The sequence below is a fragment of the Choloepus didactylus genome, chromosome 16 (assembly GCF_015220235.1).
Source record: "Choloepus didactylus isolate mChoDid1 chromosome 16, mChoDid1.pri, whole genome shotgun sequence".
Taxonomy (NCBI): domain Eukaryota; kingdom Metazoa; phylum Chordata; class Mammalia; order Pilosa; family Megalonychidae; genus Choloepus; species Choloepus didactylus.
The window spans coordinates 62,546,304-62,570,103 of record NC_051322.1 but is presented as its reverse complement, the minus strand read 5'-3'; the positions used below and the strand labels follow the sequence as shown (position 1 = coordinate 62,570,103).

Genomic DNA, 23,800 nt, shown 5'->3' with positions numbered 1-23,800 from the left:
CATGCAAAATTACAGGATATGATATGAAACAAGAAAGATGAATAATTTTATTTTAAGATGTTAAATGATATTAGTGAATAGAATTTCTTGAGTTCAAATATATACCGATTGCTAAATGAACTAACATAGTTGTGACTGTTACTGTTAACTATAGATTATGAAGAATTTGTGTGCTACAGAAGGGATTCAAACACTTAAAAAGTCATAGGATATTTTCAAAATCTTATTTAGAGCTCTTTTAGCTCTAAATAAGAGTAGTAGTAGCACATTTGAATAACGATAATATATGGCCATATATTTTCAAATAATAATTTCATAGAAATTAGAATCTATTTGCTGTAATGTAGTATCCAAGAATGAACTATTAAAAGGGTTGATAGCAGGGCTGTTAATAGCTAAGAAATGTAGGTTACTTGAAGTAACATGCATTAAGGTAAAACCCGGAAAACAACTTGCCTTATTTACTTCCTTCACTGAATCTACCTGTCTCACTCTCTTCCTTCCCAGTTAGTTCTTTTATTTGCTTATACATTTATGCATTCACTCACTCATTAAATTACTGTAATTCACTTAAAAATATTCACTGAATGCCAGCTATATACCAGACATTGTGTCACTAACAGGATTTTAGAAAAGATGGAGATATATACAATCCCTGTATCACAGAAATTATGATCTTCTTGAGGGACACAGACAATTAAACTAAATAACAATACTGTAAAAAACTACCAGAGTAGAATTCCAGGATACTGTAAAAGAGTAGAATTTATACAGTAGAATTATGGGATATTTTGGGGGCATGTAGAGTGAATGTCGAACCCAGACTTGTGGAGGGGCTGTCAAGGAAGGCTTTATGGAGGCAGTGATGTTTGTTAAGCTTGAGACCATTGAGTAGGCATTAATCATAAGAAGACAGTGACGAAGAATGTCCTAGGCTTAGAGAATAATAGCATATGCTGAAGTTAAGAAGCAATATGGAATATGGCTTGTTTAAGGAACTGAAAATGGTTCAGCTGGCTGGCTAGTGGAATGTGTAGGGGAGAGTAGTTAGAGATGAAACTGGAGACGTAAAAAGTAGCAGGTTATGTCAGGCTTTGTAAGTCCGTTTTAAGAAGTTTGGACTTAATAGGGTGTTAAATGCAGGTGACATTATTTTTGGACAGATAATACATTCATATGATAAAATTTAAAATGTACAAAAGGATACAGTGAAAAGTCTTTCTCTAATCCCCATCCTCCAGTCCCCAGTTTCTTTATCCCAGTGTATCCTACCCATTCAGAGGTTGTGTATGTATTCAAAGGCAGTATGTACATATATTTTCCCTCCTTTTTTATTTAGATGGTAGCATACTTCATTGTCTTGCTTTTTTCCCTTCGCTTAGACATACTTTACAAATTGTTTTATGTATATCATTGTTTTTCATTGTTTTATTTACTTAGTCTTTAATTGGCATTTAGGCACTGTTCTTAGTTTCCTAGGGCTATCGTAATAAATTACCAAAACTGGATGGTTTAAAACAACAGAAATTTATTGTCTCACATTTCTGGAGGCTGGACGTGTGAAATCAAGATGTTGGCAGGGCCTTGCTCGATCTCCAATCTGTAGGGGAGAATCCTTCTTTGCCTCTTCTAGCTTCTGGTGTTTGACAGCCCAGTTGTAGTTCCTTGGCTTGTAGAAGTATCACTGCAATTTCTGCCTCCTCCGTCTTCACTTGGCCGCCTCTCTGTGGCAGTTTTTCTGTGTCCAATTCTTCCCTTCTTATAAGGACACCAGCCATATTGGATTAGGGCCCACCCTAATCCCGTTTGGCCTCATTTTAACTAATCACATTCATGGGACTGGGGATTAGATCTTGAACATTTCTTTTTGGAAGACACAAAATTCAACCAATAACACTTGTCATTTTCCACATGTATGTGTGTATCTGCAGGACAGATTTCAAGAAACGGAATTACTGGATCAGAGGGTTTGGATATTTTCATAGATATTGCCAGATTGCTACTCTAGAGATAATACCATTCTATTAGCATATCAGAAAGGTACAATTTTGCTTGTTCCCACACCCTCACCATTATAGTATGGTATCAGTGTTTTTATCTTTGCTGATCTGTTGGGTAAAAAATGGTATTTCAGTATGGTTTTAATTTGCATTTCTCTTTTTGTCAGTGGAGTTAAGCATTTTTACATATGGTTAAGTCATTTGTATTTCTTTTCATGAGAACTGTTTTTTTTTTCACATTTAAAAAATTGAGTTGTTCTTTTTCGTATTAATTTATGGGAGCTATTTATATATTAGAGAGATTAGCTGTTTGAAACTTAGGTTGCACAAATGTTTCCCCCAGTTTGTCATTTGAATTTGAACTTTAATTTTAATTATTTTTTGCCATGCAGACAGTATTTTTTTATTTAGTTGAATGCATTATTTTTTTTCCTTTTATGACTTCTAGATTTTTGAGTCATAATTAGAAAGATATTTCCTTTCCAATGCTATAAAAGAGTTTCCCCATGTTTTCTTATAGAACATTTATGGTTTTATTTCACATTTAAATCTTTGATCCATTTAGATTTCATCCTGGTGAAAGTGTGGGATATGGATTCATCTGTTTTTTTTCCAGATGGTTACCCGTTATCCCAGCATTATTTACTGAATTTTTCACTGCTACCTTAAGATGCTAAATATACTAAATTCACCCATGTATTTGAGTTTATTTCTGGACTTTGAGATTTATTTAATTTGTCTGTCTCTCTATTCATTTGCCAGTCTCTTTTGAAGTTTATAATTTGAATATAATATGAATATATTTTAATATTTTGTAGTGCTAGTGCCACCAAACCTATCCTTTCCTCATTGTTCCTCTTTTATAGCATTTCCCTGGCTATTTTAAGTTTTATTTTATGTTTCTGTGTATGAATTTTAGGATCAATTTTAATATCTAGTTAGAGAAAACTTTACTGGAATTTTTATGGCAAGTTAAGTTTATAAATTAAATTAGGGAAGCATTAACATAACATGAATGTTTTTCCATTTGTTCAAATTTCTGTTGTGTCATTCTCTGACATTTTCTTTATTAAGGCCTTGCAAATTTCTTAAATTACAGTAATTTTTTAAATTGAATCTCTTTGGTTTTCCAGATATACAATTATTACTCTGCAAATTGTGATAGTTCTACTTACACCTTTCCAATGATATCTCGAATTTCTTTCTCTTGTCTAATTGTATAGGCCGGAAAATACAATCAATATTAAATAATATTTGCAAGAGAAGATGTCCTTGTTCCTGACTTAGTAGGGATGATTTCCCCATTAAGCATAATATTAGGTTTTGGACCAAGTTGGAAATAACATTAAGAACTTGCCATTTATTTTTGAGTATTATGATCAAGCTTAGGTATTGAATTTCATCAAATATCCTTTAAGCTTCTATGGAGATTGAATAGTTGATTTTTCTCTTAATCTTTTCCATGATTTTTCCTCCTATGTAACCGTCCTTGCATTTGTAAAATATATTCCAAGTAGTCATGATATATCACTTCCAAATGTGCTACTGGATTTTATGTGCTAATATTTTATTTGGGACATTAATTAGTCCCATACACTCACATAATTGCCTGCAATTTTTGTTAGGTGAAGTTTGTGTGAGACTGATGTTTTCTTCCTTGAATATTTGCTGTAATTCACCTGTGAATTGTTCTGGGCCTAGAGTTAATGTACTTTTCCTAATGTCTGTAGGATCTGTAGTGATAAACGTTTTATTCCTTGTGTTGGGTATTTTGTTCTTTCTCTTTATTGTTAGGGGTTTGTAAATTTAAAAATTTTTTTTTGAAGAACCGGCTTTTGGCTTTGTTAATTTTCTTTAACAATTTAAATTTCTTTGTTTTTTATTTTGTTGATTTCTCTTCTTTATTCTTTTCTTTATTTACTTTGCTTTTCTTTTTCTAACTTCTTAAAGTGGAACTGTAGGTTGGTGATTTTAGATCTTTTTTTCTTTTCTAGTATAAGCATTTAAAACTGTAAATTTTCCTCTAATCACTGCTTTAGTTGCATTCCACACATTTTGACATTTAATATTTTCACTTTCATTCCATTCAAAATGTTTCCTAATTTCCTTGTGATTTCTTCATTGAACTATATGAATTATTTAAAAGTATGATGTTTCATTTACAGATATTTGGAGTTTACCTAGAAATCTTCAGGTTATTGATTTCTCAGTTAGAATGAATCTTCCTCGAGTGGCCACAGCCTTAGAGGCAGTTCACAATCAAACTGACTGTTGGGTGGGTGGATGTGTACCAGCTTCAAGTAGCTCTGGCCTCCCACGAATATTCTTCCAGTGTTTTTAATTAACTAGAGTAACTGGATAATCACTGTTAATCACTCATGTCCCTCAAGGTGGCAACTACCTAATTCTAATACTCTCTATAACTATTCTCTCTGTCCAATATGCTAGTTCTACTATTAGAGAACATCTAAATAAGTCTCTCCGATTTATGACATCCATTTGGGATTGCCTGACCTGGATGGTTGCTGAATATGGCATCCTAAGCACCACAACTTCTTTGCACGTTGAAAGACATAATGCTTCTGACTTAGCTGCGCATCTACACATGGGATGGCTGTCCATGTTGGAATGTAATCACAACATCATGGTATGGCAGAACGAATGGACTGGAAAACAAAACAGCTCTAAACAAACCAGAGCATACTTGCTCTCATATAAGATTTGGAAGCTAGCACGCTATCTAATGATTTCAGTCCTCTAAAATTTATTGTGCCTTATTTTATGGCCTAGCATATGGTTTATCTTTGTGATGGTGCTGTGTGCTATTGAATATGTATTTTATAGATATTGGATATAGTGTTCTGTGAATGTCAGTTAGATCAAGTTGGTGGATAGTGTTGTTCAGAACTTCTGTGTCTTTAGAAATTTTTGGTCTAGTTGGTCTATCAGTTGCTGGGAGGGGAATTTTAAAATCTCCTATAATGTATTGCCTGTGTCTCCCTTTTATAGTGAGGCACTGTGAATAGGTACATACATATTTATGACTATTATGTCTTCCTGGTGAATTGAAGCATTTATTGTTATGAAAATGTCCCTTGTTATATTTAATAATACATTGTCTCTTGAAGTCGATTTTATCTATATATAGAAACAGTCTTTCCAGTCTTCTTATAGTTACTGTTTACATGGTATATCTTTTCCTATCCTTAAGCTTTAACCTATCTGTCTTTTTATATTTAAATTGTGTCTCTTATAGGCAGCATATAGTTGACTTTTTTTAATGTACTCTTTCAATCTTAACCCTTTAATCAGAGTATAGACTATTAGCATTTAATGTAACTTTACTTGATTGGACTTAAGTCTATTTTTCAATTATTTATTTTATTTGTCTCCCCTCTGCTTTTTGTTCATCCATTTCACCTTTCCTGCCTTTTTTTATTATTGGAATATTTTTTAGTGTTCCGTTTTAAATTATCTATTGGCATTTTATATAATGTTTCAAATGGTTGCTCTAGCAATTATAATATTTACCTAATCTTTCACAGTCTTGGAGTTATGATTGCATACCATTTCATTTAAAATGTAGAAACATTGCAACCATATAGCTTCCTTTCTACCATGACTGATTTTTCTGTTATGGTTGTTATATATATTGCATCTACATACATTGAAAACTCCACCAGGTAATGTTATTACTACTTGCTTTAAGCATGCATGCATATTTTAAAGAACTTAAGGAAGAGGATAGTCCTTTTATATTTATCTGGATATTTACCATTTTTATTGCTCTTCCTTTAGTCTTAAAGATCTCACTTTTCCTCTCATTTCAGCCTGAAAAGCTTCCTTTAGCATGTTTTGTATGGTAGGTTTGCTGACATTGGATTCTCTTATCATATCTTCATATGAGAAATGTCTTTATTTTGCTTTGTTTTCTGATGGTTAGTTCAATGCCAACAGTTTTTGTCTTTCAGGACTTTAAAGATATTGTTTCAGTTTTCTGGTATCCATGATTTCTGATTAGAATATTCATTGTTATTTTACTTGTTTCTCTGCATGTAGTATTTTATTTTTCTCTAGCTGTTTTTAAGTTTTTTTTTTCTCTCTTAGCATATTTAATAGCTTAATGCTCCCTGGTTATCCTTTTACTGTAGAATCTGTCATAATTTCACTTCACTTTACTGATATTGGAGATTTGGGTCTTCCTCTTTTTTCTTGATTAGTCTAGCAAGAGGTTTATCAGTTTTATTGATCTCAAAGAACCAGCTTTTGGTTTTATTGATTTTTCTCTGTTTTTTTTTTCTGTTTTCTATCATAGATTTTGATTGCTCTTTTTTCATCTTTACCTGAATGAGTTTTTGTTTATTTGGCTATTTTGAATCTTTAATAAACTTACACAATTTAAAAAGCCAAATAGTTGTACAAGGCTCATAACAAAAAACTGTGGTCTCTTGTACCACCCCTCCCAACCCCTAATTCTCTCTTCCCAGAAGCAAACATTTCAATTCTCAATTGGTTTTTATCTCCCTGTTTGCTAATAGCAAGTTGTAACAGTCAAAGTTAAGTGCAGGGAATAGATGTTATGCTAGGTAAAATAAGCAGGAAGGGATTTTGCAAAGGATATTAGGAGCTTTTAAAATCTTAGAGAAGGGTTGAAGGAGCAGGTTCTAGATTGAGCCTCATGGAGTGATACCCAGAACAAGACAAATCTGCTGGGGGAGCTCTGAGGCCACTGTTGCAGCAATGCCGGAAGCAAAACTAGTCAGCTGTCACCACTGCTGAAACTAATTATCACACCAAAGAAGCTGGAGGATGGATCTATGAACACTGTTGCAGGGAAAACATAACCTTGTTAGCCATCAACAATGGCTAAGAGCTTCAGAAAGATGCTGTATGTAAGTCTGGGTTCTCCAGAAAAACAGAACCAACTGAATATTGAAGTAATTGCCTTATATGACCTGTGGGATTGACAATTCTGAATTCTATAGAGAAGGCTGCAAGCTGGAAACTCTGATGAAGGTATAGTTGAATTCCCCAGGAGAAGCTAGCTGGCTGAAGTAGAAGCAGAAATTCTTTCTGACTTCTGAAATCCTCAGTTCTGGCTTTAAGGCCTCCAACTGATTGGATGAGGAGACTGCCTTCATTGCTGAGGGCAGTCTCCTTTGTTGATTGTAGATGCAGTCAGCTGTAAATGTAAATCCATCTATTAAATACTCTCACTGTAACTGTCATGCTAGTGCTTGCTTGACCAAACAACTTGACATTATACCCTAGCCAGGTTGACACATGAACTTAACCGTCATAGATGCTATCCACCATAGTTCTAGCTTCCAAATCTCCTTGGAAACATCTGATTTACATCCAAAATCCTAGCTGCAAGGACAACTGGAAAGGGTTGATTTTGGGAAAGGTAGATTTTGCTTTCCTTTTTTTTTTTAATTGAGGTATATTCATACACCATATAATCCATCCAAAGTATGCAATCATTGGCTCACAGTATCATCATATAGTTGTACATTCATCTCCACAGTCAATTTTAGAACATTTTCATTACTCCAAAATGAAGAAAAAAATAAAAATAAAAAAGAACACCCAAAACATCCCATACTTTATCCCCCCTATTATTTATATATATTTTTGTCTTTGTTTTGTTACTCATCTGCCCATACACTGGATAAAGGGAGTATCAGTCACAAGGTTTTTACAATCATACAGTCACACAATGAAAGCTATATAGTTATCCAATCATCTTTAAGAATCAAGTCTACTGGATGACAGTTCAACAGATTCAGGTATTTCCTTCTAGCTATTCTAATACACTAAAAACTTAAAAGGAATATTTATATAATGCGTAAGAGTAACTTCTAGAATGACTCTTTCCTCCATTTGAAATCTTTTAGCCACTGAAACTTTGTGATGTTTCATTTCTTTTACTCCCTGCGGACAAGAAGGCATTCTCAATTCATTGAAGCCAGGGCTAGACTCATCCATGGGAGCTATGCCCCATGCTTCCAGGATGACTTATACCCCTGGGAGTCATGTCCCAAGTAGAGGGGAGGATAGTGAGTTTATTTGCAAAGTTGGCTGAGAGGGAATGCCACAACTGAGCAACAAAAGAGGTTCTCTGGGGGTGACTCTTAGGAATAATTATAAGTAGGCATAACTTCTTTGCAGGAATAAGTTAGCGTCAATCTTTGCAAGCACCAACATTGAGGGCTTGATTTATTAAATTGGGAGTACCTAATGCTTGAGAGAATATCAGGAATTCCCCAGGTGGGGAGGTTTAATATTTCCACATTTTTCCCCATTCTTCAAGGGGACTTTACTTTTTTATTTTCTACCCAAAATACTCTGAGGTGTATCAGGGTATTACATTAACCTGTACAGAATAACAAGATCTCATCCCTTATTCTAGGTTCTATATAATTATCTTGTTTAAATAAACTGACCATACACGTTGAATTACAGAGAATATAGATTTTATGCCAAATGAGCATCTCTTAAATAACAGTTAAAACTCAGGAATAGATGTGACTGCTGTAACCTTTACCTTAAGCGTTATTGAACATTCTGTACTTCTGCATCATCAATTGCCCAATCTCTGCCCACGTTTTATACCCTGATAACCTATGCTCTCAAATTCAATTCTCAGCATTTGCTCATTTTAGTTAGTTTATACTAGCAAGGCCTTACAATATTTGTCCTTTCATTTCTGGCTTATTTCACTCAATGTAATGTCCTCATGGTTCATTCATCCTCATGGTTCATTCGTCTGGTTGCGTGCTCACAACTTCATTCCTTCTTGCAGCCGCTCAGTATTCTGTTGTATGTGCACACCACAGGTTGCCCTTCTGTTCATCCATTGATGTACCATTAGACCACCTCCATCCATTGCAAATCATGAATACTGCCACCATAAACACCGGTGTGCAAATGCCTATTCGTGTACCTGCTTTCAATTTCTTCAAGTATATACCAAATAACAGGGTTGCAGGATCATATGGCAACTCTATTCTTAGCTTCCTGTGGAACTACCACACTGGACTCCAGAGGGGCTGTATCATTCTACTTCCCTACCAACAGTGAATAGGTATATCTCTCTCTTCCTATCTTCTCCAGCACTTGTACCTTTGTTTGTTTTTTAAACAGTTTTCTTCACACACCATACAATCCTTCCTAAGTGAACAATCAGTAGCTCCTGATACAATCACATAGTTATGTCTTTACCACCACAATCTATATGAGAACATTTCCATTTCTTCCACAAAGAAAGAAGAGGAAAAAAAAAAGAATAAAGAATAAAAAAAAAATAATAAAAAGGGAGAAACAACAACAAGAATTCCATACCCCTCCCTTATATCCCTCCCTATTGACATTTAGCTTTAGTATATTGCCTTTGAAAAAATATGGACCACTTCACAAATTTGAATGTTATCCTTGCACAGGGGCCATGCTAATCTCTGTATTGTTCCAATTTTAGTATATGTGCCACTGAAGCATGCACTGCTTTGATCTTAATTGTATCTTTTTTTCTGCTTGCTTTGGATTTAATTTTTGTTCTTCTTTTTCTAGTTTCTTGAGATGGAAACCGAGGTCATTAATTTCAAACGTTTCCTCTTTTGTAAGATAGATGTTTATTGCCAGAAATTTCCACTAAGTATTATTTTAGTGGCATCCCCCAAATTTGAATATGTTGTGTTTTCATTTCCATTCAATAAACACTAATTTCTCTTTTGATTTTTTTTTTGACCTATGGATCATTTAAAAGTGTTTTATTTAGTTTCCAAATATTTAAGGATTTTCAATTGATTTTTCTGTTCTTGGTTTCTTACTTAATTCTGTTGTGAGTCACAAGCATATTTTGTATGACATGCATCTTTTTAAATTTATTGAGACTTGTTTTTGGCCAAGAATATGTTCTATTTTGGTAAATATGTGTGTGTTCTTCTCTTGTGTTTTGTAATGGTCTATAAATGTCAATTAGGTCAAGTCACTGATATTGTTGTTCAGGTCTTCTATATCCTTACTTGTTTTCTGTCTGCTTATTCTATCAGTAAGTGGAGGTATTTGAGAGGAGGTATTGAAATTTCTGATTATATTTATAGATTTGACTCTTTCTCCTTATAGTTTTATCAGTTTTTGCTTCTTGTATTTAAAACTCTCTTTTAGAAACCTTTAGAATTATTATGTCTTCATGATGAATTGACTCCTTTATTATGAAATGACCTTCTTTATTTCTGGTAACAGTCATTCCTCTGAAATCCACTTTGTCTTACTCTAGTTTTCTTTTAACTATTGTTAGTGTGGGTAGCTTAGAGTTAAGTGCCCCAGAAAAATATGTTCTTGATCTTAATCCATTCCTGTGTGTGTGAACCCATTGTAAATAGGGACTTTTGATGATGTTACTTTAGTTAAGGTGTGGCCTAATTGAATCAGGATGGGTCTTAACCTATTACTGAAGGCCTTATAGGTAAGGCCACAGAGAAAGAAAGGCATGGGTAGAAGCCAGAAGTCAACAGAACCCAGATGTTCCGAGTAAGGTGAGGGGCTGTGTAATAAGACAGCCTTCTACTGAACTGCGAGGGGTACTACAGACCAAAGAATGACTCATACAAGTCCAGCTTGGTGAGCAAGATAGAGTTTTTATTGGGGGCTTACATGGGGTCCTTGTCCTGGGCAGTGAGAGGAGAGGCAGCAATTCTGAACTCAGTCATCACAGTGACCAGAGGAGAAGGCAGGGTTTTATAGTGGGAATGGATAAAGAAGGCATGGTGCCAAGAGAGTACATGCACATAGTTGTTGACAAAGCTAACTGTTTCTTAATGTTTGCCTCTCTGGGCATAACTTTGGTCAGAGTTAGCCTTGGCTAACGAAGGCACAGAGCTAAGAGAGTACATGCAGGAATGTGCATACTTGCTGGGAGATACTGGAAAGTGGGAAAGTATTACTATGTTACAATCCACCTGGTCTCACAGCTCTTAAAATCTTTCTGCTACCTCTATTGCATAGGTAGGTCCCTGAGTGTGGGAACAGGAGGGTAGAGGTTTAATAGCTTGTGATGTTGAGAAATGAGGCCACAACTACAATATAAACAGCGACGAGATAGACAAATTATCAGTACTGTCAGTGTGCCAATAAAAAGAGTATAACTCCAATGCAAGGATAGGTGAGTGAGCCAAGAGAAAAAAGAGTCTATAAATCTTAACTTTTGGATATGGCTTATAGAATTTTGTAAGTGTGCTAAGGCATTGGTGACATATGTATGTTCATGAGATATATATTTGCAACTGGTGGTGCCATTTATGTTACAAGTTCCACCTTGAATGACAGTGAGCATATCTTAAGGCCATATGGTTTTGTAACACTACTTTCCGGTTTGGGTGGTGTTTTCATTTAAAAGGCTTATGCCATGTTTGGGGTTCTTCAGGGCATGAGCAGTAAAATTTGCTAATGCTATAATTTGTTTTAATGCATCCAATGTTCCAGCACTAGGAAGAAAAATATTAAGTGGCCATTCCCACCAGGCTAAGGAGTGCTTTACTCTTAGACCAAAGTGATCTTATAAAGCTGGGAAATTCTGTGGTATGCTAGGTAAAACTTTATGAATGCTCCCTGGCAGGAGTACACCTACCTGTTGAGTTGTAGGGGAGATAGGGCCAAAAGCATGTTCCACGTAATCAACCAATACCTGGGGGAGGCAAGTATGCTCTGGTTTGTTTAGAGCTGTTTTGTTTTCCGGTGCATTCGTTCTGCCATATCATGATGTTTTGATTACATTCCAATGTGGACAGCCGTCCCATGTGTCAGTGCACAGCTAAGTCAGAAGCATTATGTCTTTCAATACACAAAGGAGTTGTGGTGCTTAGGATGCCATATTCAGCAACCATCCAGGTCAGGCCACCCCAAATAGATGTCATAAATGGGAGAGCCTTGTTTAGATGTTCTCTAATAGTAGGACTAGCATATTGAACAGAGAGAGAATAGTTATAGAGAGTATTAGAATTAGGTAGTTGCCACTTTGGGGGACATAAGTGATTAACAGTTATTATCCAGTTACTCTAGTTAATTAAAAACAGTGGGAATATTTGTGGGAGGCCAGAGCTACTTGAAGCTGGTACACATCCACCCACCCAACAGTCAGTTTGATTGTGAACTGCTCTAAGGTTGCAGCCACTTGAGGAAGATATTAGGTGAACTTGCATGCAGTGGGAAGAGAGGCCTAAGGGCATAAACTTAAATGTTTAGTGGGTCCTTGGATAGGAAGGTCTTTACCAGCAAGCAAAACGATAGTGGAGTTTTCCCGCATCGGTTCCAAAACATTGGCTGCTGCTGGACAAGTGCCAAGCTTACAATATCACGTATGCTGTCCCTCCATAAGAGCAGGTCCCATCGCCAACCTAAGAGGTTCTAATCACATCATTCTGGCTATTATTTCCCTGGTGGATATATCTCTTATGCATCTTCATATTGTAGTGTCATTGGTCCTCTTGAGAACAGGAAGATGGGCTCCAGGATTCCGCTGGTCTGTCTCATAGCGCCCTCCGGCACTGTGCAGCTGAGTCAATGTGGAAGCACTGTCCACTGAAGAGCCAAAGCTACTGAGCTCTTTCCGGCAAGCAGAGCTTAAGGTGTCTGTAGTAGCAAGGTGTTTCCATCCACCTCTGGGGCATGACCTGAAGATGTGGCTGATACCTTTATAGTTTTGGGGGCTTTGGACATCAGCCATGCCAGAAACTCAAATGGGGAGATATCATGTGCAGCACTTGGGGTCCAGTTTAAGCAGGTAAGACAATCTGTTAATACAGAAGTCCATTTCTTTGGGGTATGGGTTTTAGTAAGTTGTCTTATTTGCTGTTTTAATAAGCCATTTTTTTCATTCTATTAACCCAGCTCCTGTAGGGTTATAGGGGTGGTGAAAATACCAATCTGTTTCCTGTTCTTTTGCCCATTGCTGAACATCATGTCCAGTAAAATGTGTTTCTTGATCACTATGTGGTGTGGTGTCCCATATAATATACTGAGGCATTTTAAACTTTTGATGGTATTTTGCTGGGTAGCATGCTGCACTGGGAAAGCTTACAAGGGGCTAGTGTTAGTATCTACACAAGTTAAGGCATAACATTTGCCAGCACTGACACGTAAAGGTCCTATATAGTCTGTTTGCCAGTCTTCTAAGGACACTTGGCTTTATGCACATTCCCACCATTGTGAGGTATAGAGCGTGACCAAAGGTGGGAATAGGCATCACAACCTTGTATAACATGCACTTAGTCAGAATGTTTTATAGGGACTCTTAAGCTTTTGCCACACATCACCCCACGGCTGTCCCCCTATGTCCACTTTGTCCCCCTGTGACCACTTTTCCATAAGGTGGTTTCTTCAGCAGGTGTGGGATAAATGAGACATGTGGGCGAAAGTGTCTGCTTCTTGGTTACCTGGGCAGGGATGCTTTCTGGTGGACTAGTACATGAAAAACAGTTAGAGCTGCTTCAGGGGCTGAAAGGTGTGAGTACATTTCTTGCCACATAATAGCACCCCAGAGGGAGTGGTTTGTAATTTGCCAGTTGTTTTTATGCTATTGAATCATCAATAAAGTGAGTCCTCAGTAGACTAGCTGTCTGTACATGACATAAGAGGCTAATTTTCTCTTGTTATTACCATCCATGCTGCTCGCAGTTCAGCCCATTGGCCACTTTGTCTTAGACCAGAGTCTAACCACATACTGTGTTTTCATCTGTATGGCCACAGCTACCCAGTTTTGAGTATTACCTTTACTTGATCCATCAGTATACCTGGTGTCATCATTAGGGCGGGCGGCGGCGGGGGGTGGGGGTTGGCTTTTGCATACTTTGGGTAAAACTGAAGCAGGGGCTTCCACCTGAGGTGGAATATCAGGTTTTCAAATAGAATAGGACCTTTTATTGGGGCTTGGCTGAGAGGACTAGTTGATAAATTTCCTCTCTGTTGTAGGTATATGTCCCATTTTTGTAAAGTTTGTAACTGTGCTATTCCAGATTGGGATTTAGTCAATAAACCTTCTATCCATCCTTTAATAGGATAAGCAGTTTTCACAGCTAGTTTGGGCTCCTGTAATTAACTCCACTTGTGAAGGGCTTTATATACTGCAAGTAACTTTTGCTTCATTATTGTGTATTTGGTTTCTGTCCCTCTCCAGACTTGTGACCAAAACCCCACAAGCATTACTAGTAGGCTCTTTTTGCCTTCATCACTCTGGGTTACTTCAAGTAAGTATGGTGTTGGAGTAGAGGAGAACATAAAGCTTTGGCTTGGGAGACCAAGAGCTTTGCCTGATCAAAAGCCTCCTGTTTTTATTTCCCCCAGTCCCATGTTTCCCTTCTCTTAATAAGTGCATATAAAGGTCTGAGAACTAGGGCTAAATGTGGTTAGATATCTGCCTATAAATAAATAATTTCTATAAAAACTTGTAATTGTTTGATAGTGGTAGGGATGGTTGTTGCAGAATTTTCTCTATGACTTTGTCTGGAATGTTTCAGGTCTCACCAGACCAGGTGATGCCCAAGAACTTTACAGCCATCTTGGGCCCTTGTAATTTTGCCAGGTTAACTTCCCATCCTCTGTCCTTTAATTCATGGTAGATAACTCTTAAAGCAATTTCTGCATCTGTGAAAGAATCTGTTAATATGATATTAACATGACATCATCTATACAATGGAATAATATAACAGTAATTGGTAGCTCTAGAGTTCATAAATTCCCTGCAACTATTCCATGACAGATGGGAGGACTGTGTAAATATCCTTGTGGCAAGATTGTAAATGACCGTTTTGGCCTTCCCATGTGAAGGTGAATTGATCTTGGGATGGAGGATCTAAGGGTATGCTATAGAAAGCATTTGCCAAGTCTGTTACAGCATGAGTGGACCCCAGTTTAGTGATCACTTGATCAAGTAGTTCAGCTGTGTTGGGTACTGCAGCGTGTTTAGTGATAACTGTATCTAGTTCTCGATAATCTATTGTCATTCTCCAAGTGCCACTGGGTTTTTTTACCGGCCAGACAGTGCTGTTAAAGGGACTTTGTGCTATTCGTATGATTTGCACTTTTGCCAATTCCTTAATTCTGTCAGTTATTTCTTGACGCCCACCTGGCAGTAGGTATTGTTTGGTGTGCACAGTTTGCTTTGGGCTTGGTAGAATGACTGGTTTCCATTTAGCCCATTCCCTCAAGACCACTTTCACTACTTGTGTTCATAGGCATAATTCACCCACAGTAGTGTGCAGAGTATGACCCATTAGAGCATCAATTCCTAAACTATTTTCCTGTTGGGGGAATATATGTACTACATATTTCTTTGAGGGGGGGTAATTACCAATTGCAAGAGTTAAACATGTTCGTTTTACCCACATGGCAGGATTGCCATAGCCATCGACAGTAACCCAGTGTCCTTGATGCTTTTCAGCATTTTCAAATATTCAGTCCCTGTATCCAATAGTGCCCATGTTCTTGCTTATTTCAGGGGGCCCAATATATGGTGAGTTCCAAATGTGGCCTCCAATCACCTTGTAGACATCTAACTTGCAGGCAACCTGGGCCTTCTAACAGAGGCTCCTGGGGGCAGGGTGTGATCTATCGCAAGCGAGCATCTGCTTTAGGTGCTGGAGGCCCCACAGTTAACTTCTTCAGAGTTAACAGTTTTAGTAAATTTTTGTTCAGGTTTTAAGGTTTCCCAGAGACCAACTAAAACAAGATTTGGTTTTTTAATCTGTCTCTTCATGGGCGAGACCTGCTTTCAAGAGGTCAGCCCACATTTGTTTACAGGGCACCTTAATGGGACCCTGAATTATAGGGTTTGTTTTGTTTGAGGCTTGTTCTTGTCTGTTTTCTCTGGGCTTTGCCCTTTTTATTATTTTTCTGACTTGCTCTCTGTTCTGGTCCAGATTACTAAGGTCAGCCATAGCGTCTCCCACTACATAAATCTCTTGAGCCATTAGAGGGTCAGGAGGACTGACTACGAAAGCACCGTACCATTCTCTAGGTCCTGGTTTAATGATCTTTTCCCTTTTCCGGGATTTCTCTTGTAAACATAGTACAGTCAGGTTCTGAAACATTTGGTAATACATGGCTTCTCTCATTCCTAATTCTCTTAGCATAACCTGAACTTTTTCAGTAGTTCTCCACCGTGTGGGTGGATCAGGAAGTTCACCAGGTGTCATCCACAAATCTCTTCAGGCTAAAATTAACCAGTCCGTAAGGGAATGAGTCCCAGCAGTATCTTGTAAATTATGCAGCTTTTGTCTTAAAGCAGGATTAGTAGTGATGTTGCTGAGTTTTACTGCCTCTCCAGCTGTTAAACTAATCCTGTCAGCCCCACTGTCCCATAGGGGCACCATCCAAGATTCTAAACGCTCTCTGGGGTGCTGCCGAGAGGTTTTTCCCAATTCAGTCAATTCCCCAGCAGCATATTCCCTCATGGCCATAGTTTTATTTATTGTGCATTATTGAAAACTTGAGCCTGTGCTGCATGTTGTACTTGAGATTAGCTTTCCTTCATATAAGAGGTCAAACTTGGAGATCAGGAGCCTCCTTCTTTATTATTCTATATCAGTGTCACTATCTTCTTCCTCCCAGGGATTCTAGGTTTTTGGATCCCAGTTCTTTTTAGCTAAGATAGCTCTAACCATTGGGCAGGTCTTCTTGCGACCTCCTAATTTTAAAAACCAACAGGCCAGCACTTACATTTCATCATCTCTCTTACCTGATTGCTCTGAAAGCCTGTGACTAGAGCAGAGGTGGAAGTTCGCATATCTCTTTCTAGCTGTAATTTTTCTTTCAGTTTCAGATTTCTCTCTTTCTCGAGACAGTCTACTGTAGCTGACCGTATGGCACATAACAATGGCCAGCCGACTGCAGTGGCAGCGTGTCTCTTATCTTTACTACATTTCGTGATCTTTTGTTCTTGTAATACAAGTGGGAAGGTATTACTGTGTTACACCAGAGAAGCTAAGAAAGGCCACCATGGGCATTGCCATGTGACAGAAAAGCCAAGGACCAAGGATTGCTGCAGCCAGCCCACAGTGTTCTGGGAGAAGGTATTGACTTGATGATGCCTTCCTTTTGGATTTCCAGCCTCAAAACTCTGAGCCTATAAATTCCTATTGTTTAAGCCTACCCATTGAGTGGCATTTGTTTTAGCAGCCAGGAAACTGAAACAGCATGGTATTTTTGTCCATCTTTTTACTTTTCATCTATTTGTATCTTTGTATTTAAAGTGTGTTTCTTATAGACAGCACATAGTTCTACTTTTTTAACCAAGCTTACAATCTCTGCCTTCTGATTGGGAGGTTTTGACAATCTAACATTTCATGTACGTATTGATATGGTTAGGTTTAAATATGCCATCTAGTTGCTGATTTTCTCTTTGTCCTATCTATTCTTTCTTCCATTTCTTTCTTTTTCTGTTTTCTTTAGGAGTATTTTTAATGATTCTGCTTTATCTCCTTTGTTGGCTTGTTAGCTATAAATTTTGTTCTGTTAATTTAGTGGTTGCCTTAAGGTTGATAACAAATATCATTAACTCATCACAGTGTACCTTCAAGTGATTTTATACTATATTATACCATTTATGTATGATATAGAACCTTAGATACAATAATATACTTTCATTTTCCCCCTCCAGGCCTGTTTGCTTTTGTTGTCATAATTTTGTGTATGTTATAACCCCACTTGTATTATTAACTTGTTATTTTTTGTTTAAACACTCAGTTATCTTTTAAAGGGATTCAAGTGATCAGAAAAATATATTATATACTTACTTATTTAGTTCCCCTTTATGCTGCTTTTCATTCCTTTGTATTTCCATCTGGCATTATTTTCCTTCTACCTGAAGCACTTACTTTAACCTTTTTTTTTTGTGGTACAGGCTGCTGATGAATTCTTTGTATGTCTGAAAAAGCCTTTATTTTGTCTTCATTTTTGAAAAATATTTTTGGTTTCTAGCTTGACAGGTTTTTTGTTTATTGTTTATTTTTTTTACTTTCAGTGCTTTAAGATATTGCTCCACTGTCTTTTTATTTGCATTGTTTCTGAGGAGAAATATGCTATATTCCATGTCTTTGTTCCTCTGAATGAAAAGTATTCCCTTCTTTCCTCCTCCCCATGGCTGCTTTTAAGATTTTCTCTTTATCACTGATTTTAGGCAATTTGATTATGATGTTCCTTAGTGTAGTTTTCCTTTTTTGTTCTTTTTGGTTTTGGGGTTTGTTGAACCCCTTGGAACTGTGAGTTTATAGTCTTCATTAAATATGGACATTTTTAGCCATTACTTCCTCAAGTATTTTTGTCCCCTTTTTATTCTTGATTCCAATTATACATATATTAGATCACTTGAAGTTGTCCTACAGCTCTTTGATACTGTGTTCATTTGTTTTTTTTTTTTTGGTACTTTTTTCTCTTTCATTTTGGATTGTTTTATTGCTCTGTCTTCAGCACTAATCTTTTATTATTCAGTGTCTAATCTGTCAATCCAAGCCAATGTTTATCAAGTGATACGCCATAGTTTTCATCCCTAGAAGTTTGAGTTGGTCTTTTTTTTTTTTTTTTTTATAGCTTCCATGTCTCTTATTAATATGCTCATTTTTCCTTTACAAATGAAATACCGTTGTAATCTCTCTCCTCCCCTCCAATCCTTTAAACTGGCTACAAGCCAACCTGCCCAGCCTTTTCCACTAATTGTATCATCTATGTCATTCCTGTGTCTGTTTCTATTGAGTGATTCTTTTAATGTTGTAGCTTCTTGCTTCTTTTTAAAAAATATTTATTTATTTATTTGTTTATTAAAGAGGTTGTAGGTTTACAGAATAATTATGCATAAAATATAGGATTCCTGTCATCCCACCAGCAACGCTTTGCATTAATGTGGCATATTTGTTATAATTGAGATAATGATTTCAAATCTGTGAGATCATATAATATTTGTCCTTTTGTGTTTGGCTTATTTCACTCAACATGATATCTTCAAGGTTCATCTGTGTTGTCACCTGTGTCAGGACTTCATTCCTTTATATGACTGAATATAAATATGACAGGCTTTTATTTTTGCAATTATTTTAGTTTGTATTTTTTTCAAAACTTTGCTTATATGTTCATTTAAAATAATTACTTTTTCCCAAAAGTCAAGCTGTATTTGATCAAAGATCTGTTTATTTCAAAATTATACCACTAGAAAAATATAAGATTAAATGTTGTGATTTAAACTTGTCTTCATAGAGTAGATATTCCTTTTTCATATAGAAATATTTGTATTATCAAATTAATTTTTAAAATTTTTAAGGATATATTTTTCTATATATTATTTGGTTATTTAATTGTTGGTATATTTCTGTGGTTTCATTTTACGATTAGGAAACAATAGTTCAAATGTATTCTAATACATTCTTTTAGTTCTAGTATAATATTGTTTTATTGTAAGCATTAAGAATGTTGACTTCAATCTATAAATTCAAATATTCAAATAACAGTAGGAATTTTATTTTTTATTAAATTGTTTTAATATCAATATCCTTCTTTTCTTGTATCTTGCAGATCAGGGAGCTGATTTTGGATGGATCTTCACGGTTAGTCCAAGAAGGACTCAAAAGTGGTTTTCTTTATCCACTTTCTGACAAACGGGACAAGTGTAGTGAGCCCGTTACTTTACCAGTTGATACCTGCGATTTGTCGGAATTATGTGAAATGGCAAAATATTTGCCTTCTCTGAATGAAATGGAACTTGAGGTTTTACAGTTGATGGAAGATGATATGTCTGTTACAGAGCAGGATTTACTTTCAAGGGTTGTTGAAAACAACACCAGCTTTACAAAAATGATTACTTTAATGGGGCAGAAATACCTGCTGCCACCAAAAAGCAGTTTTCTTTTGTCTGACATTTCTTGTATGCAACCACTTCTGAATTGTAAGTAATTATTTTATTATTAGAAATAGATCATTTTTCTGCAGCCTCAAAAGTCAAACCTAGTCCAAATTTTGAATGAGTGTCAATATTTTATGAGGATGGGGTTAACACTTGGTTCCAAGTTTAATCTTGGAATTAAAATCTATTTTAAAGAGCTGACTTTTTCCTTTCTTTTAAATTTTATTTTAAATTCTTGTTTTGAATGAATTTCACAACCTAACTAGTCCCCAAAAGAGGAAATATAATTACCGCTCTTAGAAATTCTGAATACAGTCATGTTTAACCAATTGACTTTACTTAACTCTTCTTTATGGCAAAGTAGAAACACTTCAAATATGAATGTTAATTTCTGGATCATTACTAGTTTTTTGGTTTACATTTTAACCTAATGTTCCAGTTTATTGTCTAAAATTTCTTGAAACATTTTTTTCCACAAAGTTAAAGAAGTTAAACATTGAAATCCACAATCACACAGACTTGGGTTTGAATTTGGATTATGAAGCTTAACTAACTGAATCTTTGAGCTATTAACTTCATAAGACTGAGCCTCAGTTTCCTAATCTATGAAATGAATATGTGATAATAATTACTTAGGTTTGTTTTGAGGATTAAATGAGATAATTTGCATCAGGTGTTTAGTGCAATGATATATATGTTTTAAATAAGTTGTAGCATAGTATTCCAAGGGATAAGGTGGGTAAGAGATATATTGTTCACATAGAATGTACTCAGCTATTTGTTATTATTTGGATGTTTTAGAGCAAATTTCTAAGTTATGAAGCAAGTACAACATAGCTTACTAATGAAAAGCTTCCTTTAATTGCTGTCAAGCCATCTTACACATGGGTGGTTATCCATGTAACTAAACGCTTCAAAGGTAAATGACAGTAGAATAAATTAATGAGAAAATCATGCTATGTTTGGACATTTTTTCATGTGATTTTTGATGTTTGTTGCTCTAGTAGAAAAACTGTTACCTCTTACTTTAACTTGCATGTTTTCGATTATTCATGAAACTGTACGTTTAAAAATAAACTTACCTTTCCAAAAGGGGAAAAGGGAGAAGTTCTTCCTTATAGTAAAATTCCAAGTAATAAATGTGGACAGAATGATAGAACTAGAACATTTCCGTTTGGAAAACACCATAGTATTAACTGTTGCAGGCAGGTATCCTCAGTGGATGTCAAAATAGTGGGTGAAAAGATGAGACACAGGATATTTGCATAGGCCCAAAGGACTTCTCACAAGATATTTATAAATTACAAAGGGGAAGAAAAGTAACTTTACATGGAGAAACTTGGCAGACATCACTTTAACTAAGTGATTAAATGTTACAACAGCAATAATTAGACATATTGACATTATTTACCTCCTGACACAATGCTCTGATAAGGGCACAACATTATTTCTGTGGTACCATTGCCAAAAGTGAGCAGTCTGCATTTATTCATGAGGAAACATTAAACCCAAATTGTAGGACAGTCTATCAGATAACTGGCCAGTAGCCTTCAAAAGTGTCAGGGTCATAAAATATGAGGAACTTTTTCAGATTGGAGGAGATACAGGAGCCATGGCAACTAAATATAACATGATACTTGTTTGGATCCTGATTAGTAGAAAATTGGGGAAATTTTACTGTGGTTGATATATCATTTATTATTGTATCAATTTAATTTCTTGGTTTTCATAATTGTATTGTTATCTAAGAAGTTAACATATTGGGAAGCTGAGTGAAACATAAATGTGAACTCTTTGTACTATTTTTATACTTTTTTGATAAGACTGAAATTATTTCAAAATAAATAGTTCCAAAGAAGTAAAGCCCCTAACTTGATAAAGACCGTATTAATATAGCTGCCAAGAATTATAGGGAATTTATAAAACATTAGTGTACTACTCAGTGTGCTGTAGTCATCTGCAGGGAGACTCTGCAAAAATAGCTATAGATGAAATTATATTGCAGTTTCAGAGGTAAAAAATTATAAGGGAAAGCCCCAATTTTTTTAGATAAATTATTTTAATAAATACCACAAATTCTTTTTTTGTTGAATTCCATTAAATTTGCGTTTGTAGTGTATGCACAATTTTGAAGAACATATTTTGTGTTTAAAGTGATGACTTATAGAAGGTATTTTCTGAAATTGTGTCTTTGTTTTCAGGTAGGAAAAAATATGATGCCATTGTGATAGATCCACCATGGCAGAACAAATCAGTTAAAAGAAGTAACAGGTAAGTGGAAATATCAATAATGTATGCTGTCTAAAACTCTATAGTCCTTTGTACAGTCTAGTAATAAAAAAAATTACTCTATGATGTAGGTTATCTGAAACTACTAAAAAATTTAAACAGTTTTAAAATTTTAATTTCTATAGGTAATTCAGGATGATTCTCTTGAGCAGAAATGATATATAGATGTAAGGATGCCAAGAGTAGTATAGTAATGGTTAAGACTTCTGACTGAACCAGTTCAGAGTTCTGTTTTTGCCTTCTTAGATATCACATTTTAAAGTTTAGAAATGTGTGCCACATATGTCTAGTTTTCCGTAATAACCAGTCTAATCCATTCTTGTATTTGTATTAGGATGAAAGATGAAAAGTTTAATTAGTTACCAAGAAGACATTTCTTTGTAATAGATTTTTTAAAACTATGAGAGATCTCCCCTCTAGTTCTAGACAATGTCTTCATTTAACATTTCCTCTTTCTTCAGTTTTCTGGTTTCTTGACTTTAACTTCGTATGCAATTTACACTTCTTCACAATTATCTTTAACTTCCTTATGCTTTTTGATTTTGAGTTGTGCCAACAGGATTTTTTTTTCTATTAAAGTTGCAAGAATCGGACAAAGAATTCATGTATTCCTTCTGTGTGTGTGTGTGTGTGTGTGTGTGTGTGTGTGTGTGTATAGATATCTTTATAATTTTTTCTGAGCCGCTTGAGAACAAGTTATTTAAGAGAAAGACTAAGTTACTCTTAAGTACTTTAATAGTTATTTCCTAAAAATGAAGTTATTTTCTTACATATTCATGGTATCAAAATCAAGTGAGAAACATTATTACAACCCTGTTATTGTTTTAGTACTATTATCTCATATACACACCATATTCACATTTTGCCAGTTGTCCCAGAAATGTCCTTTATAACAAAATGAAATCTTGGCTCATGCATTATGTTCAGTTATCAACTGTCTTTAGTATCCTTTAATCTGGAACAGTCTTTCTTTGTGTTTCATGACTTTGCCATTTTTGAGCTAATTTGTCAAGGCTGCCATAGAAGAAACCAGTACAGCATCCATTGATGATTCTTGTCCAAATCAGTTATGATGATGATTGCCAAATGGTGATTGTTTAATTCCATCTTTCCTTCCACACTTACCACTCTAAATAAGAGTAATAGGAATTTTGGAACCACACACTATGGGCATAGTTAGATGTTTTTTTGACTATGCCTTCTCCTTGTTCAGCTATGAAAATGATAAATACATATAGAAGCAGAGTAGGAAGAGGATTTGGGGGTGCTGTAGAGTATGAGTGTGAAGTCAAAGGAGGGGATACGATGTAGGGATATATATGATGATGTCTTGGTCTGATTTTGATGTTAGGGTAATGCTGGCATCATAGAATGAGTTAAGAAGTGTTCTTTTCTATTTTTTAGAAGTGTTGGAAGATTTGGTGTTAATTCTTCTTTAAGCATTTGGTAGAATTGACCAGTGAAGCTATCTGGTTGTGAGCTTTTCCATGTGGGAAGCTTTCTGATACCTGACTCAATCTGTAGATGTTATAGGTCTATTTAGATTTTTCATTTCTTCTTTAGTCAGTTTTGGTAGCTTGTGTCTTTCTAGGAATTTGTACATTTCATCAGGGTTATCTAATTTTTG

At 35.7% G+C, this 23,800-nt stretch overlaps 1 protein-coding gene and 1 non-coding gene across 4 annotated transcripts in view; one reads left to right on the top strand and one right to left on the bottom strand.

The window, feature by feature from the left end:
- METTL4 (methyltransferase like 4) overlaps nt 1–23,800 on the top strand; it is a 48,091-nt gene that overhangs the window by 4,753 nt on the left and 19,538 nt on the right. For all 3 annotated transcript variants that reach the window (XM_037806181.1, XM_037806179.1, XM_037806180.1), the window contains 2 exons: nt 19,557–19,926; nt 22,086–22,155. In XM_037806181.1, coding sequence (XP_037662109.1) covers nt 19,557–19,926; nt 22,086–22,155 — 440 coding nt within the window. The remainder of the gene's footprint in view (nt 1–19,556; nt 19,927–22,085; nt 22,156–23,800) is intronic.
- Nucleotides 9,398–9,501, bottom strand: LOC119511926. The gene has a single exon (XR_005212272.1). It is a non-coding gene; the product is annotated as a U6 spliceosomal RNA (small nuclear RNA).